This window comes from Scomber scombrus, chromosome 10 (genome assembly GCF_963691925.1).
Source record: "Scomber scombrus chromosome 10, fScoSco1.1, whole genome shotgun sequence".
Taxonomy (NCBI): Eukaryota; Metazoa; Chordata; class Actinopteri; order Scombriformes; family Scombridae; genus Scomber; species Scomber scombrus.
Window position 1 is genome coordinate 27464304 of NC_084979.1, and position 20462 is coordinate 27484765.

Sequence of the window (20462 nt, forward strand, 5' to 3'; positions counted from 1 at the left end):
CACCTTTCAGACATGACAAAGTCACACTGAGCTTTTGTATGCAAGCGCCCTGAAGCACCTCGAACCAGACAGATGATGTCATGCTGCAGGGGGTGTGGGATGGTCTCTGGGAGTAACCGTCTGGTCTGGTCTGGCCAGGGAATCATCCTCTCCCCTGTTTGACCCATTTCAGACGTTCCTTCTGAGGTTTCTCTAACTCAGATTCCTGCAGACTCATTCCTGCATAAATATACCTCACTTTAACCAAAGGAAACATCATCTGTTTTAGTGTTTTCAGGACTGTAGAGTGAGAGTCAAAATGATGACATTGTTATGCCCTTTTAACCCAATAAATTATGTACTGAACTGTCACATTTCCACCGTCATTCTGTGACAGCTGAAAGCATCTAAATGACTAAAGTAAATTTGCTTTCTGGTTGTACTGTTTGAACTTGTCCTTTCCCACAAATTTGATTATTATTCAGCAGGAATTTTCCTAAAGACTTAAAGGACCAGTGTGTAAGATTTAGTAGCATTTAGTGGTACGGACTTGGCAGAGATGAAACATAATATTCATTAGTATGTTTTATTTAGTGGATAATCCCATGAATATAAGAAGTGTTGTGCTTTCACTACCTTAGAATGAGCCCTTTATATGAACATAGGAGGTGGGTCCTCTTCCACGGAGCCTGCCATGTTGCATCGTCATGTTTCTACAGTAGCCCAGAATAGACAAACCAAACACTGCTTAAGAGGGTTAGGGTTAGGGTGGGAGGGTCTTTTGCATTTTTCATGAGTTTTGCAGCCACCGTAGGTTCTGCTGCATGCTTGGAAGAGGAACCTCTCCACTAGATGCCAGTAAATCTTACATACTTGTCCTTTAACACACAAGACCAGTAGTCCTCAGTCAAATATACTGCACTCGCTCCATCGTCTGTTCATCTGTCTGCACACCTTCACCTGTTTGATGGATCTATTTTGTTTTGCTGTTTCTAGTTGTTGATGTGTGAAGATAGAAATATTAACGTGACAGAAGGGACATCTATGTACCCACTGTTAAATTAAAACGTCATCTGGTTAAATGATGCGTATAGTCAACTTGACTCATACAGCTGAGTCATGTTGAATTAACAAGAACCATTGTTGGGAATTTTCCTTGGTGAACTCCCAGTGCAACAGGACAGACAGGACATCATTCAGCACATCATCTTTATTATTCATTATTGATAACATAAAAACTTTTGAACCCATCACATCTGACATAGTGTGTTACATTAATGCAAATGTGTGTATTATTATTTGCACATTGTTTTTATTACAAACATTTGCACATCCCTGATCAATATTTAGTACATTGCATTCTTGTGACAGCTCTTTTGACTTAAAATATACTTGATTCAAAAAATAATTCTTATATTTTTTATTTGCTATGCAACATTACGCCAAGGCAAATTCCTTGTATGTGCAAATCCACTTGGCAAGAAACATGATGATGATGATTTCTGATTCTGATACTAATAATAAAACTACAGATGAGAAAACTTTAAAATACACCAAGTATGATAAGTTGAATAACACCAACATGTTAGTAATAAGCAACATACCAAAATAATTACCAAGACAGCCACAAAGTGAAAACAAAATATACTTTAATGTAACAAATGTGTTTTTAAGAGTTGTAGAGTCTCAGGGAATGTACTGGTTTTTTTTTTAAAAAGTCGCTCAGATTTAAAACAGTTGTATGAACCTACTCCCAAGTTCAACTATTTTCTCCTGTTTAATTCGCTAATTTGTTTCAGCAGTACTCAGACCAACCAGACTTTGATGGAGAAAGTTAGCACACTTCCTACAAACTATTGAAAGTTGTCTAAAAATCACAATATTAATGAAAGAAAACCAACCATTTATCATAAAATGGTACAGAAATGTAAAGAATGCATAAAGTCAAGCAGTACTTTACGTTCATGGTCAGTTGTAGACAGTGCGATTCTCCTTTGGTCGAGTGGAAAAGCAAACAGGTCAAGCTCAAAGACCAACAACAAGATTCGACCCCTTTAACTGAACTTTGAGTGCTGTTGACCTTCTGTATGTCAAAGGCCTTCACATCCTCTTTGATGGAGCTCTCTGAGCATTTTAGACACAAAGTCACAAAGTCTGACAGCACTCTGCTGAGCCTGTGTAAGTATGCCGTCAGTCCTTTGAAGGTTCAACTTCAGAAAGCTTACCTGAGCACCTCAGCTGACACAAAAACCTTCAGAGCAAAAGTGTGTGTGTTCAGGTTGATTCAACCTTTTTTCCCATACGAAAGAAAACCAGAGACCAGGGCATGATAGGATGATTTTGTCCAGAAACCCTGATATATGAGGTAATTTGTGAATTCACAGTTATGCAGCTGTGACTATTGTATATTGTTTTCTCAGCATTATAATTACATCTTGCATCAATAACCATTGTATTAAACATATGTCAATCACAGTCAATAGCTGAGTCCCCAAACCTGCACATGATTTCAGGACAGTGAATTTTGCAGATATTTTACACAGTAACTCTACAGTAGGATTCTCAAGACTTCTTAAACTGTCAGATGTAATGAATACATGTGGTGAAATGTGCCAAATGTGTATCAGACTGTGCCATCATAAACCTACTGAGCCCTCTGACAGCCGACGTCATTCTGGCCTAACACAGATTTAAACTTCTGGCTTGATAGGCAGCTTTATCTGAAAGCTAATTGGCAGGCACACTGGTATCAGAAACATTTCCACACATGACCCTTTGATGTAAAAAAAAAGAAAGAAAACGTTTTCAATATGAATTTGTGTGTAAGAGTGCAGGCAGGTCTACAGTTACATCATCTGTGCACCTTCTCAAAAACTGATGTTTTGTTTAGTTGGATCCACAACACCGAGAAAGCTCAACAGAGTCCTCTCTTTACCTGCAGCCACACTCAGCACAGCCCCAAAACTAACTAACAATATTTGAGCTAATATATCGATGGATGGATTACGGAGAACTGGACACCGTGTTAAAAGATCATGCCCCAATTATTCCACTGTAAGTTGCTCAGTGGTGAATTCGCTGACGCATGGATCAAATTATTGATAATAAAAAGCCATTTCGAGGCATTTGTGATGCTCACAGAAATATATTCACTGTTGCATATTTGCTCCTTTTCCAGTGATTTTGTTTGTGGAAAATGCTTTTTGGGCTTGTGTGCATTGTGTCATGGTCCTGAAAGTTGTAATTACCCACTACACCCATAAAAAGAATTGGGTTGAATGTAGTCAAGTACCCCTAACTAAGCCTGGCTCAGGTAACTGACCTGTTAAGCTAACCAGCATTTTGCCATCACTAGCAGGACTGAACATAATCAACCAAAGAAACCGTCTCAGCTAGCTCACCTTAGCAACAAGGCACATCTACTGTATATCGATTAACATCATCAGCTAACAACAAGCAGGTTGTAATAACAGCTGACAAGTTAAAAAGTACTCACAAAACAAAGAATACAGATCAGGCTGTTGAAGACAATCATGATATGTAGCCTATGTTTAATATTCCTACACTGCCTCCACAATATGTTGAGTTTCTTGTGACAGAATTTCTCTCTGTATAAAGCAATAGTTGGAATTTATTGTCTTTTTTTTTTATCTTCCCGAACCCATTTTATGATCCGATCTCCGCAAACAGTAATGTGTCAAGTTGACAGCGGAGAATGTGAGTAAACAGTTCATTCACATTTAGCTTGTCCGCCTCTGCATCCGTTCATGTTTCACGTCTGAGCTTGAATCAGACTGTGCTGTGACATTTTTATATATTGTGCGCAGACTTGAGGTTCATTATTATCATTTCAGTAAAATTGTTGCATCTTAAAGCGTTTGACTCTTGAAGCAGAACTGGGTTTGTAACCGGGTTAAACCAACATGGATCAAGTTCCTCATCCATAAAATGTGAAGAGAGACTCGCTGGAATGTCGATGTTAAAGAGTTCATTTCATTGTTTGCACGCGGAGTCTTTTATAAACTTTCTCACACTCGATGATATTTCTAATATCTCACACATATTGCAGATGTTTTGGCGGGCACGGGTTAGCATGAGCATCTAATTTCAACGATTGCAGAAAATACAAAAAAACAACAAACAAAACTATTTTCATAACTGCATTAGCATCTTGTAGCTTTCATTTCATGTTCCAGTTGGTCTGCTGTGTCTGACTCCCGGTCTCGGTGATCTCTTTGACCTGGTGGCTGCGGAGGCAGGTGGTGCAGTGTACCTTGGCAGTATACCCCTCAGTATATTACACATGGCAGACAATCCTGGAACTGACAACAGCTGGAGATGAACACTCACTCTGCAGCCACTTTTCTCCTTTTTGTTTAATGTGCATTCTTCACCACACTGCTCAGCGCTTCCCAGAGGAGTGCTTATTTAAACATTTTATTGTGTTTTATTGAAACAACTCAGGGAGGTCAAGGGGCAGCTGAAACATGTGCTCTATTACTAGCAGACTCTTTTAAGCAGCCTCAAGCTCTTAAATACAGCAAATGGTCCAATTTTGCTATGCTTTTTATCTGAAATAAGGAAATTATCAGTTCTTCTGTTATAACTGCTTAGCGTTATAATTTTTTTGGACTAATCCAGATCTCTTTCTTAATAAATCAGACATTGATTTATTTAAGAAGTTATTGAATCTATAAACAATGAAGGTGGCCACTAAAATATTTCATCATTGCGATTTCTGTTCTCAAAGGCAATTTCCTGTGTTTGTGATTTTCTCCGCAGCAGAAAGAAAGAAAAAGACAGACTGTAAGTTATCATGATGATTGTGTTCAGAAACCTGAATCAGACAGTTTCCTGACTCCCCATGTGAGCTGGAGGGAGAAGAAGAAGTGCAGGAGGCTTCTTTTTTTTTTTTTTTGTGCGTCAGAAACCCTGTTGGCCCAGTTAAAACTCCCTGCCACACATGACAAACGGGCTTGTTTGCAAAGGCTCGTGTTGAAGCGAGGGTCTCCTCTGCTTCTCTTGCTGGTTGTGTGGCTCTCTCTGCTCTGTGAAAGGATCCACTGATGAAGGTATGAGGCTCAGTTTTTTTCTTCTTCTTCTTCTTCTACTCCTTTTATGTAACAAACATTGTTCACTGATGACAGAAGAGGCTGGTTTTTGATTGATTTCAAATTGTTACTCCAAATGTTGAGCTCTCATGTGTGTTTTGTGGAAATGTTTCTTTTTATTATTTATATTGGAAAGTTGTGGGCAATTACTGAAGCATGAATACTTAAATGAAAGCTCCAATTTAATATCATTAGAATACAGTAACACAAAAAAACTGTTTGCACAATATAACTTACAGAAAACACTTTTTAACCCTGTACTGGATATAATATCTCTGAAGAAGCACAAAGTGTATTTTGCCCTTAATTTAATGAATATTTAAGATTTTTACACATTGTTTTATTTAATGATTTGTTTCTGGTGAATTAAATGAGAAGTTGCAGTAGATATAATGTTGCATGTTGGGGTTTTCCATTTGTTGCTTTAAGGAAACATTATGCAGCTGGGAAACTTGTCAGAACAATAGCATGCTCAGAAATATATTATTATGTAAAATGATGACTCTGCTCAGTGTTTTTACAGCCTACAAACTGGCAATAATGCACACAGTACATTTCATGGTCTAATGGCATGAAAGGGTAATTGAATAGTCTGGGTCTTTTCCTACTGACAGTGAGGACAGTGATCCACAGTCAGGTTTGAGAAGCAGTTTACATTGGCGTCACCAATCTTGAGCCAACACGCGGAAAACACACATTCTTACAGTGTTAGATAATTATTTAACCAAGGACGATCCATGGCATTGCTATTTATGATAAAACCAGCAGTGTTTTTGCAAAGTGTACAGTGGAATAAAGTGGAAGTGAATGAGAAAGGCAGAGTGCAGAAAATGTGATGCTGCTGCTGATTTTTTCCAGCTTCTCTACACAGAAAAAGAAGCCTGAAGATGAAGATTGATAAGGGTTAAAATGGTTATACACTGTTTATATAATAGTTATTATAACAATGTACTGTATCAAATACAATAGGTTATATAAGAGGTGATGATGGAGCTTTATAGACAGTTTCATCTCATTGTTTTACTGTTTCCTGTCATTTTCAGCCACATTAGGCAGCTGTTTTCAGAGGAAAAAAACCCCAATGTACACTACCTGCTCAACAGCAAACAGCAAACAGACACAGTGAGCGACCAGCTGGTGAACACAGTGGAGCATTTAGCAGCTAAAGAGACAGATATTTCCCTGAGGAGTTGTTAGAGAGCAAAAACAGAGATAAAAGAGAGTGAATATTGGACTTAAACTCACCCATTGGACAGAATCACGACTCCAAAAGAATGATAATGTTGCTCCAAAACTGTTGGATGTCAAGTAGCTGTTTCCTAATAAGTTCAACATACCAACTTAACCCTTACATACTGTTCAGGATCAAATTTGACCCATTTGTTTTACATTTAAGAACTGTAAAACACATTTCCTTTAGCTGAACCTTTCTTAATGTGACCCACAGTATGCAATTATGGAAACAAAATGCAGCTGATACACATAATTATATAAGCAAATATACAAATTTAACCTTTTAATTAAGAAAAAAAAAATCAAAAATCTGCATTCAAAACATGTTATGTTCATCATATTCTATAAAATGTTATCCTAGTGATTGTGAATGGCTTTTTCCATAAGATTAATAACATGTCACTTGACTGACATGTTGTTTTGTCAGCTGGTGAAATATAATAAATTAAGCCTTATTGATGCACAAGTGTTTTAGAATATTTAATTATTTCTTAATGAATCACAACAGGCTAAACAACCACTTGTTTTTGATATTTTCATTCTATCATGAGCTGAAGTCCTCACAACCTTGAGTTTCTATTATTCTATTATTGATTTTCACTGTCAGTCTGAGCTTTGAACCTCTCTCCTCCTCCTCAGAGGTGTGCAGGGATGCGGAGCAGCAGCAGCCTCCTCCACAGGGCTCAGATGGGTGCTGCCTGTGTTCAGCTCCTGTTGGCTGCCACCCTGTGGACGATGCCTCACATGGGAGCTGCTGCTGTGCTGTCGAGCTCCACAGAGCAGCTCAACACGACCAGAGCCGCAGCAGACGCACAGTCTGACGTCAGGATGCTCACCGAGGGTATCAGTGCGCCTCACAGCAGACGTAAACGAGCCATTTCATCCAGAGAGATTAATGCCCTGCTGGACTACCACAACCGAGTCCGCTCTCAGGTCTTCCCCCCTGCTGCTAATATGGAGTTTATGGTGAGGAAATACTGGATTCATGGCAGTTTTTTTATTCTTTCTTTTAGATGATCAGTACACACATGAGAATACATCAACATAAGGTCAAAATCTGCAGGTTAAAACCGTGCAGATGTTGTTTTTTGGGTCCTGCAAACCCCAGAATATTTTCAAAAGCTCCAAAAACATGCATAACATTGTCTTTCCACCTTGATACTTTAAAAAAAGAATTACAATCATGGTTTTGAACTGAAGATTTGCATTGATAAACTTCTATTTTACATAGAGGTTTAAATACATGTTTTATATCTGAGAATGGTGTTGACATTACTGTTTACTCAGCACGACTCCTCCCAAATCCCAAATAACATGAGTAGACTATTTAGATTTCTGATTTTGGAGTTTTATAATAATTTGTTCATAACAGGGATGTTACACCTCTCTGGGGTCTAAAACCGAAAACTTTAATAATAATTACTTTGTAGGATAATATGCTGGGGTTTTTTGTTTTGTTAGTGAATCATTTTTTGATGAGCAAAAACAATATATATGATTTATAAACATGAAATATTGCCTTAAAAATGCTTTATGGTCATTTACATATTTAATCACTTCATCAAATCCAATGTAAGTCCAGTTTTTGAAACTTTTTCGACATATTAGGTTTGAATAAGTTATGAGGAAAAGCAAAAAAAGCTGAAGATTAATTTAAAAAGTATTATTATTATTGATACACATACAGCAGTGCATAGGACCCTAAACAATGAGGAAGTAATGTCATTGTCAACAAAACACAAAAGCTTATTTCAAAAAGGATCATAAAGTGAAATAATAACTCACAATACATCCTGCATCCAAACTAACTGATAAAGTATTTATCTTTAACTTTGAGTTTAACACAAAACAATATTTTGTTGGGGGGTTTTTTTGTACAGTAAACCCACAAAAAAAGCAACAGGAGGCTGATGTGTGAAAGAGTGTTTGGTTTGGTCTTTGTTTGAAGTAGATTTGTTTTTCCTTTTTTTTCTTTCTCTGTCTTTCTGTTTCGCTTTCTCTCTCTTTCTCTCTCTATCTCTCTCTCTCTCTCTCCCTTTCTCTCCCTCCCTCTCTCTCTCTCTCTCTCTCCCTCTCTCTCTCTCTCTCTGTCTCTCTCCCGCTCTCTCTCTCTCTCCCTCTCTCTCTCTCTGTCCTCTACAGCTCTGGGATGAAGGACTTGCTAAGTCAGCCGACTCTTGGGCTTCACGGTGCGTTTGGGATCACGGTCCGCCGCAAGCCATGAAATATTTGGGCCAAAACCTGTCAATCACTACAGGAAGGTAGTGTAGCAGAGAAGCAGCTCTCAGTTCATGCAGTATAGTCTTTACAGACACTGAAGACTGCAGGATACAAACAATACACATGTAGTTATTTTTTGAACTGTATAGATGAATGACTGAATGTGTGTCGGCTGTGACAGGTACCAGTCCATCACTGATCTGATCAGGTCCTGGTATGATGAGAGGCATTATTTCTCCTACCCGAACAGATGCAGTGGACCTGTGTGCTCTCACTACACTCAGGTACAGGATTTGATCATTTAATGCTTTCAAATACAGTTGAAATAAATCAAATTAAACATGTGGTTTTGCTCCTGTAGTTGGTTAGTATGTTGTTTTATAGATACAAGCATCAAATCATGTTTTATGGTTCCTCTCAGATGGTGTGGGCGAGCACTAACAGATTGGGATGTGCTCTCAGGAAGTGTGCTAACATATCTGTGTTTGGAAGCACCTGGAGCGAGGCGGTGCTGCTGGTCTGCAACTACTCCATGAAGTAAGAACGATTATGATATTTTACTATGATATCATGGTAAGATATGCACATGTAGTAAATGCTGAGAACTGTCTCAAACATCTAATATATAAAAAGACCTGCAAACATATACAGCAGCAGTGTGTTGATATAGCCTATCACTTTATTTCACAGGATAATCCACTCAGCATCATTATAGGTCCTGCACATGTATCATTTTGATGTACATGCAATTTACTTAAGTATTTCCATTTTTAAATTTCCTTCTGCATCTTCAGAGGGAAATGTATACACAACACTTATCTGACAGCCAAAGCTACTTTGCAGATTATAATGCAGTGACACCCAAGACATGAACATATTAAGCTTTTAAAATGAGCTCTCCTCCTCCAACCAGCTGCAGTAGTAAAATATACTTACATGTTAACCCTCCTGTTGTCCTCGAGTCAAGAAAGGAAGGATGGAAGGGAAGAAGAAGGAAGGAGGGAGGAAATGAGGGAGAAAGGAAGGAGGGAAGGAAGGAAGGAAAGAAGGGAGGGAGGAAGGAAAGAAGTAAGGGAGGAAGGAAGGAGGGAGGGAGGGAGGGAGAAAGGAAAAGAGGAAGGGAGGAAGGGAGGAAGGAAGGAGGGAAGGAGTGAGGGAGGGAGGAAAGAAGGAAGGAGGGAGGAAATGAGGGAGAAAGGAAGGAGGGAAAGAAGGAAGGAAAGAAGGAAGGGAGGAAGGAAGGAAGGAGGGAGGGAGGGAGGAAGGAAAGAAGTAAGGAAGGAAGGAAGGAGGGAGGGAGGGATGGAGGGAGAAAGGAAAAGAGGAAGGGAGGAAGGGAGGAAGGAAGGAGGGAAGGAGGGAGGGAGGGAGGAAAGAAGGAAGAAAAGAAAGAAGGAAGAAAGGGAGGAAGGACAGACGGAAGGAAGGAAGGAAGGAAGGGAGGAAAGAAGGAGGGAGGGAGGAAGGAAGACGGAAGGAAGGAAGGGATGAAAGAGAGAGGAAGGAAAGAAAGAAGGAGGGAGGGAGGGAGGGAGGAAGGACAGATGGAAAGAAGGAAGGAAGGAAGGAAGGAAGGAAGGAAGGAAGGAAGGAAGGAAGGAAGGAAGGAAGGAAGGAAGGAAGGAAGGAAGGAAGGAAGGGTCAAAACAGACGGGGTCAATTTGACCCGGGAGGACGACCCGAAGGTTAATGCATCAATAATAATAATGGTCAAGTATTATGTATATAATAATACACAATAACAATTGGAGAGGGGCTATTCTTCATAAGAGTTTGAATCATTTGAGTTCATACTTTTGTACGTACTTTCACTGCTAGTCAAATTTTTAATGCAGGACTTTTACTTGTAATAGGAAAGTAAGCAACTACTTCTTCCACCCCTGTATATAGTGTATATCATGGTATAAACTGTATGTACGTCCTGGTGCTCGTTAACATGACTAAATCAGCTTGTCAATAATCAGATTAGCAGAAAACCGACATGGCTACACTCTACTGTCTTTATCATGACATGTTTCAGGTATTCTTTATTTTTAAAGTAGAGTTTGGATCCGAACACATAGAAAATGAGACCTTGAAGCTCACATCATGTTTTTATGTGTTTCAGAGGAAACTGGGTGGGAGAGGCTCCTTATAGCAGCGGGAAGCCTTGCTCAGCTTGTCCGTCCAGCTACGGCGGCTCCTGCTGGAGAAACCAGTGCTCACCAAAGCCAAAAACCAGAAGACTGACAAGATACTGACACAACACTGGATTTTAAACTTGTTTTAATGGAAGAACGAGAGAAAATTACAAAGTCATCATTATCCATGTAAAGACGAGCTTTAATTAACACACAGGCTGCATTCAGAAGCAATTTTGACATATAAAAAAAATAATGCAGCTGTCCAGTTACCACTATTACCATCAAAGTTATTAATTCATGCGTTTTCATTGCTGTTGATTGTCCAAATTTCACTAATATTAAAAACAAAATATTATTTTCTTTTATTGGTTGAAAGAAAATTGCCTATTTTTATACTTATTGAAGACATATATGGAGAGTTTTTTGCACTGTTATTTGATTAATTTGCTGCGTTGTGTGACTATTGAGGGCATAGAACAAAGAAATTAAGCACTTTTGTTGTACAGATTATACTTATTGTAACCTTGGATGTGTTATTGATCCTCTTGCTAACCTGATTATAATATTTTTCTTTGTTTAACATTAAAAAAAAACCTGTCAAGTCATTCCTGCAGTAAACCAGCCTGTGTTTTAATTTTTGGTTGTCTGTTTGCCTGAGTGAACATTAATTAAGTTATAAATAACCTATGGCACTCTATATGCCTATAAATAATCTGCTGTTCACCACTCGTGTTTATTCACTGCTGCTGCAGGAAATTTTCTGTCCTGCATTTCACCTCATTACATCTCTCCATTTACCCCTCAGAGGCTTTCTCTGCCATAAAACTGGAGCCTAATGCAGCTTTTATGGTCTAAAATATGAGAGAATCAGCTGTGCCTTCAGATCAATTTATGGACACAGACACACACAGACACACAGATAAAAACACACACACACTATTTGATATGGAAACCTGAAAAAGTGTCTTGCAAACGAGTGTAAAGAGCAACTTAGCACTTTCTGCATGAGAGGAAAGTTTTGCTTATTCTACGTTTTTTTTTTTGGACAGCTCCGCTCATCATAACTACATTTGTTGTTTTTGCCATTTTATATAATTACTTGTCACCAATCATCACCGTCACAAGTCAAGGCCTCCACAAACACTCTGGGAAATATCCATCTTTGCCTCCGTGCCAAGACTTAGAGGAGAAGATTGATCCACTTTTGTGTCAGTGAAGCTACAGCCAGCAGTCGTTTATCTTAGCTTAGCATCGAGACTTGATACAGGGGGGGAACAACTAGATAGGCTCTGTCCAAAGGTAACAAAATCAGCCTACCAGCACCTCTAAATCTCACTAATTAACATCTCATTTGTTTAATCCGTACAAAAAGCAAAGCGTAAAAATAACAAGTTGTAGTATTACAGAGGTTTAGGTGTCAGACTGTATCTTGCTGAGGCAAATTAACTTCCTGGAAACGTGTCGTTTTCGCTCATTATTGTACAGATTAAACAAACAAGACATAACTTTTTAATTAAGCGACTTTAAGAGTGGCTGGTACGTGGATTTTGTCATCTTCAGAGAGAGCCAGGTTAGCTGTTTTACCCTGTTTCGAGTCTTTAAACTAAGGTAAGCTACTTGATTACATGCTGTAGTTTCATACTTAACCAATAACCACGAATACAGCATCAATTTTCTCATCTTATTCTCATTTTAGCATCATCATAGCAAGAAAACAACTATGTGTATTTCCATAAATGCCAAACAATTCTTTTAAGAGATTGTCAAATTACATAAAAACACCAGTGAAATCCTGAATATGAGTCTTATATTGGCAAGATTGTCCAAATAAATCATGTTAAACATCATTATTATTGAGCATGACCTACTGTAAGAACATAAACACAATTTGCCTGATTGCTAGCTGCTTTCTTTCAACCTGGATGGTGTAAAATTGGCCTTTTAAGAAAGTGAAACAGGTGTATGATTTCCTATATCTGCAGGTAGGATTGTGGAAATAACATTTTAAGATTAGTCAGTGGGCGTCCTGCTATCCACAGGTGTTTCTCGCCCAATTTGACAGCTAAGCAGTGAACTACTTTTACCCCTTCAGTCAAAACAAAACTGATTAGGCCTACGTCACTCATCATACACAGTTTGTTAGCTGCCACCCTCAGTACATTCTCCACTCCTCTCTGTCTTTTATGTCACTCCCCCGCCCCTCTGGCTTTCTCTCTCCTTTTGTATAAACTCTTGTTTCTTATTCAACGCTCGTATTTCGCCCCTTAATCTGTATGTTGAGAAACCGCTGTCTGGAGATGAGGAAGAGGGGGAAAGCACATAATAACTTTATGTCTATTTGAGTTTCTATCATCATGTTGCCATAGTTACAGCTGCTATATAGATTGGTGTCCATACGAGCCTGGTTACTGTTTAACCTCCCCACCCACATTTGCCCAGATTAGGAAAATCAATAAGATAACAGCGGCAACACCGGCCTTACCTTGCACCAACAACACCCTTCTCACACTACAGCGGCTCCCAAACTTCCACAATTTACACCTTATGGTGCAGGAGGAAAAAAGTGGATTAAAAAAAAAAACATGCTTGAAAGGAAGCAGAAGACGACATGGTCAATGTAAACACACAAGTCAGCTCAAGTATGGAACTTCCATTTGGTGAGTACACACTCATGTTTTTATCAACTTGTCTCGCCGCATTCAGAGAGAGACGCTGGAGTGTGGCAGCTGCTTGGCTTTTTTCTTTCTTTTCTCTGTGTCTTTGCTCAGCAGCAGCAGCCGCAGGAGCAGCCGCCCGGCTCCTGAGCTCGGCTGGATCACAACTGACTGTTTCTTGAGTGGAAATATCAACCGCCATTTGTATCTGGCTTTTTCACACGGCTGTAATCCAGGAGGTGTGTCAGAGATATGGAGGTTGTTAAAAAAAAAAAGGCTGTGGAAGCCGGGGCCTTGGTGGTGGTGATGATGGTGCAGAGGCTGAAAAAGGGATGATTTGAAATGATGTTGTTGCTGCTGTTGACATGAGTAGTGGCGTTTTGAGAAGCTGCAGCGAGGGATGAAGTGTTTTTATTCATGAGGTGCTGAAAACTTTCTTTCTGCAGAGTTAGAAGCCTGAAATATTAAAGCTGTGATGAAATTTTGATGAGGGTTTATATTTTGAAGTAGCTATGGTGTATTTTATATGATGCTGCACATCCACAGTAGAGGGTTTGATACATTTGACATCACAGAAATCCTCCATCCTTCACATCTCTCCTTTTACGTTGCTGCTGCTGCTGCTGCTACAGGCTGCAGACGCTCCCCCGTGTGTGTGTGGGTGGGTGTGTGTGTGTGTGTGTTTGTGTCTGTTTTGAACAATCTCAGTGAAAGCAAAGGCCTCACTGAGCTACCTCTCAACACCGACAGTTAGTCTGGTTTTTATTTTTACTCCTGTTATCATCCATTGAATCATTTGCATGTCACAATGGGATGCGGAGATGCAAATCCATGTTCTGAAAGCTCTGCCAAATGAGAAAAACAGATAGAAAATGAGACTAATGTGGCGGTTTGTGTGCCCACTAACGGGTGATTTGCATTTTATTGAGCTAAATGATGATCTTAATCACAACTTTCAGGTCTTTCTCTGAATAACTCCAGTGTTGCAGGTGTTAACGGCTCAGCTTTAGTATTTACAAGCTTTATTCCACACATCAACCCATTACTATTGGCCTACTTAAAGGATAAGTTCACAATTTATCTATTGTCCTAAAACAATATAGGTCTCCAATTGGATATTGAAACATGTTTTTGCTGTTATCGTTCCTCCTTTTCATATTGACCATTATGCACATTCAATGTAAGTGATGAGGGACAAACTCCACTGTCCTTCTTCTGTGTTAAAATGTAGTTTATTTAAAGCTAATAGGATGAAAACACTGTTTCAATGTTAATTTGGGCTCCTGACTAATGTCCTTTGGCACAGTGAAATTCATCATTTTGTCTCAATAGAAAGGTGTTTTTGTTTTTCCTTTCTCCTGTTTGAAACTCTTTTCTTGTTATGTGATCAGACAATACTAGTGATGTGTAACATGAACTGAACCCCTGGAGGCCTTAATAGATGATAAAATTAAGAATATATATATAAGTGCAGCACAGAATGTGTTGCTCTAGTAGATTGGTGATATTGTTATTATTTGTGATATTGGAAATTTCCTCCACTTGACAAGCTAATCACTAACCTGCTAACCAGCCAGAAACATGCTCGTGCTATAGTATGTAGGTAGGAGGCGTTGGCCATATTTATAAACAATGGTGCATGAGGACGCAGGTCTGTTGAGTAGATGTATAAAGATATCTGGATACAGGAAGAGTGCCATATAGACATAGTGGCCAAACAGTGTAATTACATCACATGATGCTGTTGAGCCTAAGAAGACTTTCCCCCATAAACTTATATAAAAAAGAGATGTCTGTAAATCAGCAGATATATTTTTTGAGCATCATGACCCCTGGGAAATGACTCATTTCACTATCAGAATTGGATCCACTCAGTCTGATCACATTTTGAAACTCTAGACGAGGGGCAAGATTGAATTGTTTTATCCCCATTCAAGTTAGCTGAAAGTTTGCTGTCTCTGCAGCATGCTCCATGGAAGCATCCGACCCACAGAGTGTGAGCAATATATTTTCAGGAAGTTGCTTATTTGTCTTCACGCACCACTGAGAAACTTTCCTATGAATGAACGGTGCCCATCATCAACGCTGTATCCAGTCCTATTTATACATGGTGTTGATGCTGATGTATCACAAGTCTTGACTTTGTTCTAAACTTCTTTGAGATATTTACAATGTTTAGATCAAAGGCTGATCAATATGATGAGCGTGAAAAAATGGCATGATGGCCTCTTGAAGACTGAATGTGAAAACTCGACACTGTTATTACTCTTTGGAGCCATTTCTAAACCATTTTTAACCATTTTTAGTCAACGTCAGAGGTCTGCAGCAGAGGAATAAGATACATCAGGCTTTTAATACACACACAATACTAAGTAGATCAATCCATTATTGGTTTGGCTCTGTGCATGAGATTTATTGACAATAAGAAAACATAGAAAATCACCAGTCTTATCCTTTAAAGGATAAGTATGACGATAACCTACATTTATCTTATTGTCAACAAATCCAACAGTAAATTGAAACAAGGATTTTCTGATATAGTTTATTCTCTCTGAATCGCAGAAATGAACCACACAGTTGCACCAGGTTACATGTTCCCTCATTACTATGAACACACACACATGGTAGTTTATATTGAGTCTCTCCCACATATTGCCCGGCTGCCATATGTCCTCTCTCATCTGCAGCTGAAAAAAGTCCCCAACAAACACGCCATTTACTCCTGTTTGAGTAAAACGACAATGGCCAGTAGTTTTTAAGGCAATAACAAAGCATCTTTAAACACAATTGTAAATATCTGTTTTATACATTTATTTTAATAAAATTTGCATCTTCAGCAAGAACCAGTGAGCTTAGAGCGGGTCGGACTAGCACACCATTTATTTTGATCTTTTCATTGGATTTGTTAACAATAACAAAAATAAAGAATAAATATCATTTAAACTACACTCTGTATAAAAAAGAAATCTAAGCTATAACAAAGAATCAGATGATGCAGTGTTTGTGTTATTCTCCGTTTATTCTCTCCTATTACGTGAGAGGATGTTTGAGTGTTTTGTTTATAACCACCTAAAAACCTGTGAGTGAGTCGCTTTGTTTTTTGAGTGCAACAGCAACCTTTTTCTGCAACCCGGGACACATTTATGTTACAAATGCATTCTTTGGCAGCGGCCTACTCTAAGCTTCTTTTTGGCCTAGATCGGGTTATACTATGCTTCTTTGTCCAAACCAACTGCAAACTAGTGTTCGGGTCACTTCTACTTTAAAGTGGTGCTGACACAATGTCGCTTGAGAGCATTACAAATTAAACATGTGTAAATTCTAATGTTATATATACTATATAGATGAATAGTTCAGCAGCAGATATAAAGATCATGATGACTAAAGGCAATCATATCAAAGATGTGGATCAATTTCTAGAATATCTGAGCATGTCTGGTACAAACTCCTCTAGATTTACTTGCTGAGAGAAACAGACAAACTTCCCGTTTTAACATGATTCCCTTAACTTATGATATAAATAACTTTGTGTCAGACACATGGGATTAATTGCTCAACGGTCACAGCCTGGACAAACTCCCGAGCAGTGCTGTTGGCAGATTCACTTGGTGAATGTAAACATGACAACAGCCGTTCAACAGCCCCTCAGCCCCTATCTGTTTGCCTAGGAAGCTGAATGACTTGACCGCAGGGCGCAGAGCGAGGTCTGGCTCCTCCATGAACCCCATCTGAGTCACACAGAGCCAGTTATCGGGTCAAAACGACTAAACTAGACTCACAAATAGAACATTTTCTTGGCTAATGGCTGTAAGAAGCTGAGATTTTGGATATGATGGAGTGGAAAGTTAAATGGTGCAGCGTGGCTATGGATGTAGTGATGATGATTTATTCATGGGATAAATTACATCGATACAATACCTGGAATGTTTGCTAAGGTTTCGGCATGTGAAAGACATTAATGCACTGAAATGAACTCAATAAAAACACATTAAACTAAGAACATGTGCAGACACTGGCCTAAGATTAAAAAAATAACCAAGCATATTAGCATAAAAACATGCATATAACACTTGAATAACACTTATTTAATGTTTGTAAGACAACTCTACCAAAGTTTGAGTTGTCTGCTGTTTCCATATTTGAAATATACGGCACTACCCTGATTTTGACACACTGTATTTCAACAACAGATGAAAGTAATGAATCATTTTTAAAGACATTTTTATAGAAACACTAAACCGAGGCTCAAGTTTGGACCCGTAGTGTACAGTATTTATGTCTAAATAATGGTGACTGAAGGATATATTCCCATTGTTTCAAGTCTGTCCTAAAACAGTAATCACGGGTATTGACATGTATATCGAAGGAACGGTTGATGTTCCTCTTTTCCACGCAGGTCATGAAATCCACTCCTAGCGTGATGTAGTGATGGAGGCTAATATGAGGCTTCAGAAGTCCGAGTTGAACAAATCAAGCAGATATTTACCACAAGTTTAAGTCTTTTAAGTACAAAATTCACTCTTTGAGTTTCCTTGCTGAGCTACAGCGGAGAAACACAGAATTTCACACTAAATAAAAACGTGATTTGTCTAAACTTGACTGAACAGATACATTTTGGATCCGTTTATATGGAGAAAAGGAACAATTACAGCAGCCAAAATTACTCTGAATATATGAATATTACCATGTAACTATTGTTAAAATAGACTTGAAAAAATGTCAACTTATCCTTTATTTATTATTTTACAATTTTCATCTGGGAAGAATGTAGGATTTTATTTAATTGGATTAAATCCTTACTCAATTACTACACGTTTAGTTATCATAGACTCTCTCCATAAACACATTACTATTATAACCAGCTGTAAGTGAATATCAGGGGATGCTAACACAAACTATGCATACAAATCTAACAATGAATGCTCAATTTAGATTCTTTACTTTTGAAATTGTCATCGTGCAGCTTTGTTTCAGCTCACTTTAATAAAAAATGTTTGTTTAGCCACTTTATGACTCTCTATTCTTGTATAACCAGGTGTCACTATATGAACTGATCAGACAGTAACAGTAATGTATAACATGAGCATGATCTCTACGTACAGTGATATAAAATAAGATGAAGAATATAAATAAAGGCAGCTTTTAAAAAACAAACAGTACAGTGTAGTGTCAGCTAATGAAGTGAAATGTACTGTTTACTGTAATAAAATCTACATCTACACGTGTCTCTCCGCTGTTATACAGAAAGCCCAATTAGCAGCCTGTTTGGAGGGAGGGTATTACACACTGACACTATTAATCCGGGTGTTCAAGTCTCCAATCAAATCTCATTGTGACAGGCATTAGAGGATTATCCCCGTGTGCCTTGGGCCCTTACAACCAGCCCAGTGGCCCCGGCAAAACAGCACTAAACCAGTAACAGTGGCCCTGCTTCTCCTCCCAGCCTGCCTCAGCCTGGCTGGGCCTGAGAGAGTCGCCGAGGCTCATGGGCCTTCGCTCAGCTGGCCGGCTCACTGTCAGGGCTCGGCCTTCACAGGGATGTATGGCCAGGATGGGACGCTGCACTTCTCCAACCCAGGTAAAGGTAAAAAAAAAAAAGAGGGACGTTTCCCAAACGAGGCAGAAAGAACCGTGAGAATTAGTCGACGCTTGTAGATTATTCCAGAGTTGAATAACAAGCTGCTGTTTGCGCATTAAAACCACAGAGCTGTTTGTGGTGGAGAGTAAAGCTGCTGGAAGCTGATGTGAAAATGTTATACAGTAGTTATACATGTTTCTAATTCACTGCTGCTTGAATATTTAGAAAGAGATGTGACGTATAGAGCTGTTTTTGAGACAGAAAAGCTTTGAATGTTGGATGTTTAAAATAGCTGCTTCACTGAGTGAAAACATATGGACACAAATTGATGTTAAATTCATGTTTGTTAGGCTACAAATGGCTTCAAATGGCTCTATGTGATGCCTACAAAATAATTCAATGATTTAACAGTTTGAGCAATCTGAATTGAGTGTTGACTACTGTTATGTGTCCACATGATGGCAGCAGTAAGCAGTGATATCATGCTGCCTGACAGACAGCGGTGGGAGCCAACAGTACATTCACTCAAGTACCACTCAGGCATAATGTTGAGCTACTTATACTTTGAGTACTTCCATTTTATGCTACTTGATACTTTAACAGCACAACAATAATCTGGCAGTTTGAGTCACTTGTTACTTGCAGATTAAAGATTTCAAATGAAAAACGTGTGATGAGTTTATAAAATATTCTGCATTTTTATAGGTTGAACCACCCAAAAGTTGTTAAAGTTGTTAAAATCAGCTCCTCGTTGGCTCCTTACATGTTAATGCATCGGTGCTGATAATCCAAAAAGTCATTGTAACACTGACAGGAGCCAATGTAGTACTTTTAATGCTTTAGGGTTAGGGTTCGGGTTTTGCTGATTTGACTTTTTTTACATTAAAAAATAATTGAAAATCTACTCGAGTTTTATTTATACAGCGCAATATCGCAAATCATACATTTGCATTAGGGGGTTTCACAATCTGTACAGCTATACTGTACTGTATCCTTAGGCTTTAAATTCAGATGAGGAAAAACTCCCTTTAAATCCCTTTAATGGGTAAGAAAATCAGATGAGGGATTTCTCTTCCAGGATGGACAGATTTGCTGTTTGATGTTACAGAAGTTCAGGACTTTTAGAGTATTTTCAAACAGTTTTATTATGTTTTCTGTACTTAAAAATAGGATTGAAATACTTCCTGAACATCTACCTCTGCGCCTGTGACATTGAAATAAAAAATGAAAGCGTGATCAGATGACATAGTTTGTTCAGCTCAGTTTGTTCAGTCAGCACCAGTCCAAAGCAGCATGTGACCTCAGCATGCAGGTAGAAAGAGAGAGAGAGAGAGAGAGAGAGAGAGAGAGAGAGAGAGAGAGAGAGAGAGCAGCGAATGAACACGGATGAAAATGAGCTGATGAAAGTGTTGAAACTGACGCATGCGATCAACAGGCTGTACATCAGATGAACCATAACGTGTTTGACTTATTGAATCAAGTATAAAAGCACACATTTTTATATTTGTGCTATATAATATTTTTCGGCCCCCGTTCCCGTTAGTCACATTTCAATTTTGTATGA

At 38.7% G+C, this 20462-nt stretch overlaps 1 protein-coding gene across 1 annotated transcript; it reads left to right on the top strand.

Moving 5' to 3' along the window:
• Window positions 1-5858: 5858 nt before the first annotated feature.
• r3hdml (R3H domain containing-like) lies at window positions 5859-19985 on the top strand. Its single transcript, XM_062426733.1, has 5 exons — window positions 5859-7289; window positions 8466-8584; window positions 8725-8827; window positions 8965-9080; window positions 10651-19985. The coding sequence occupies exons 1-5, from the start codon at window positions 6975-6977 to the stop codon at window positions 10781-10783; spliced, it is 786 nt and encodes a 261-aa protein (XP_062282717.1). The 5' UTR covers window positions 5859-6974; the 3' UTR covers window positions 10784-19985.
• The last annotated feature ends 477 nt before the right edge of the window (window positions 19986-20462 follow it).

What these genes read in the sequence shown, in the direction of transcription:
- r3hdml (XM_062426733.1), top strand. Translation starts at nt 6,975, where the DNA reads ATGCGGAGCAGCAGCAGCCTCCTCCACAGGGCTCAGATGGGTGCTGCC. An exon ending in CTGTCAATCACTACAGGAAG is followed by an intron (nt 8,585 to 8,724) that starts GTAGTGTAGCAG and finishes CGGCTGTGACAG; the next exon opens with GTACCAGTCCATCACTGATC. An exon ending in TGTGCTCTCACTACACTCAG is followed by an intron (nt 8,828 to 8,964) that starts GTACAGGATTTG and finishes GGTTCCTCTCAG; the next exon opens with ATGGTGTGGGCGAGCACTAA.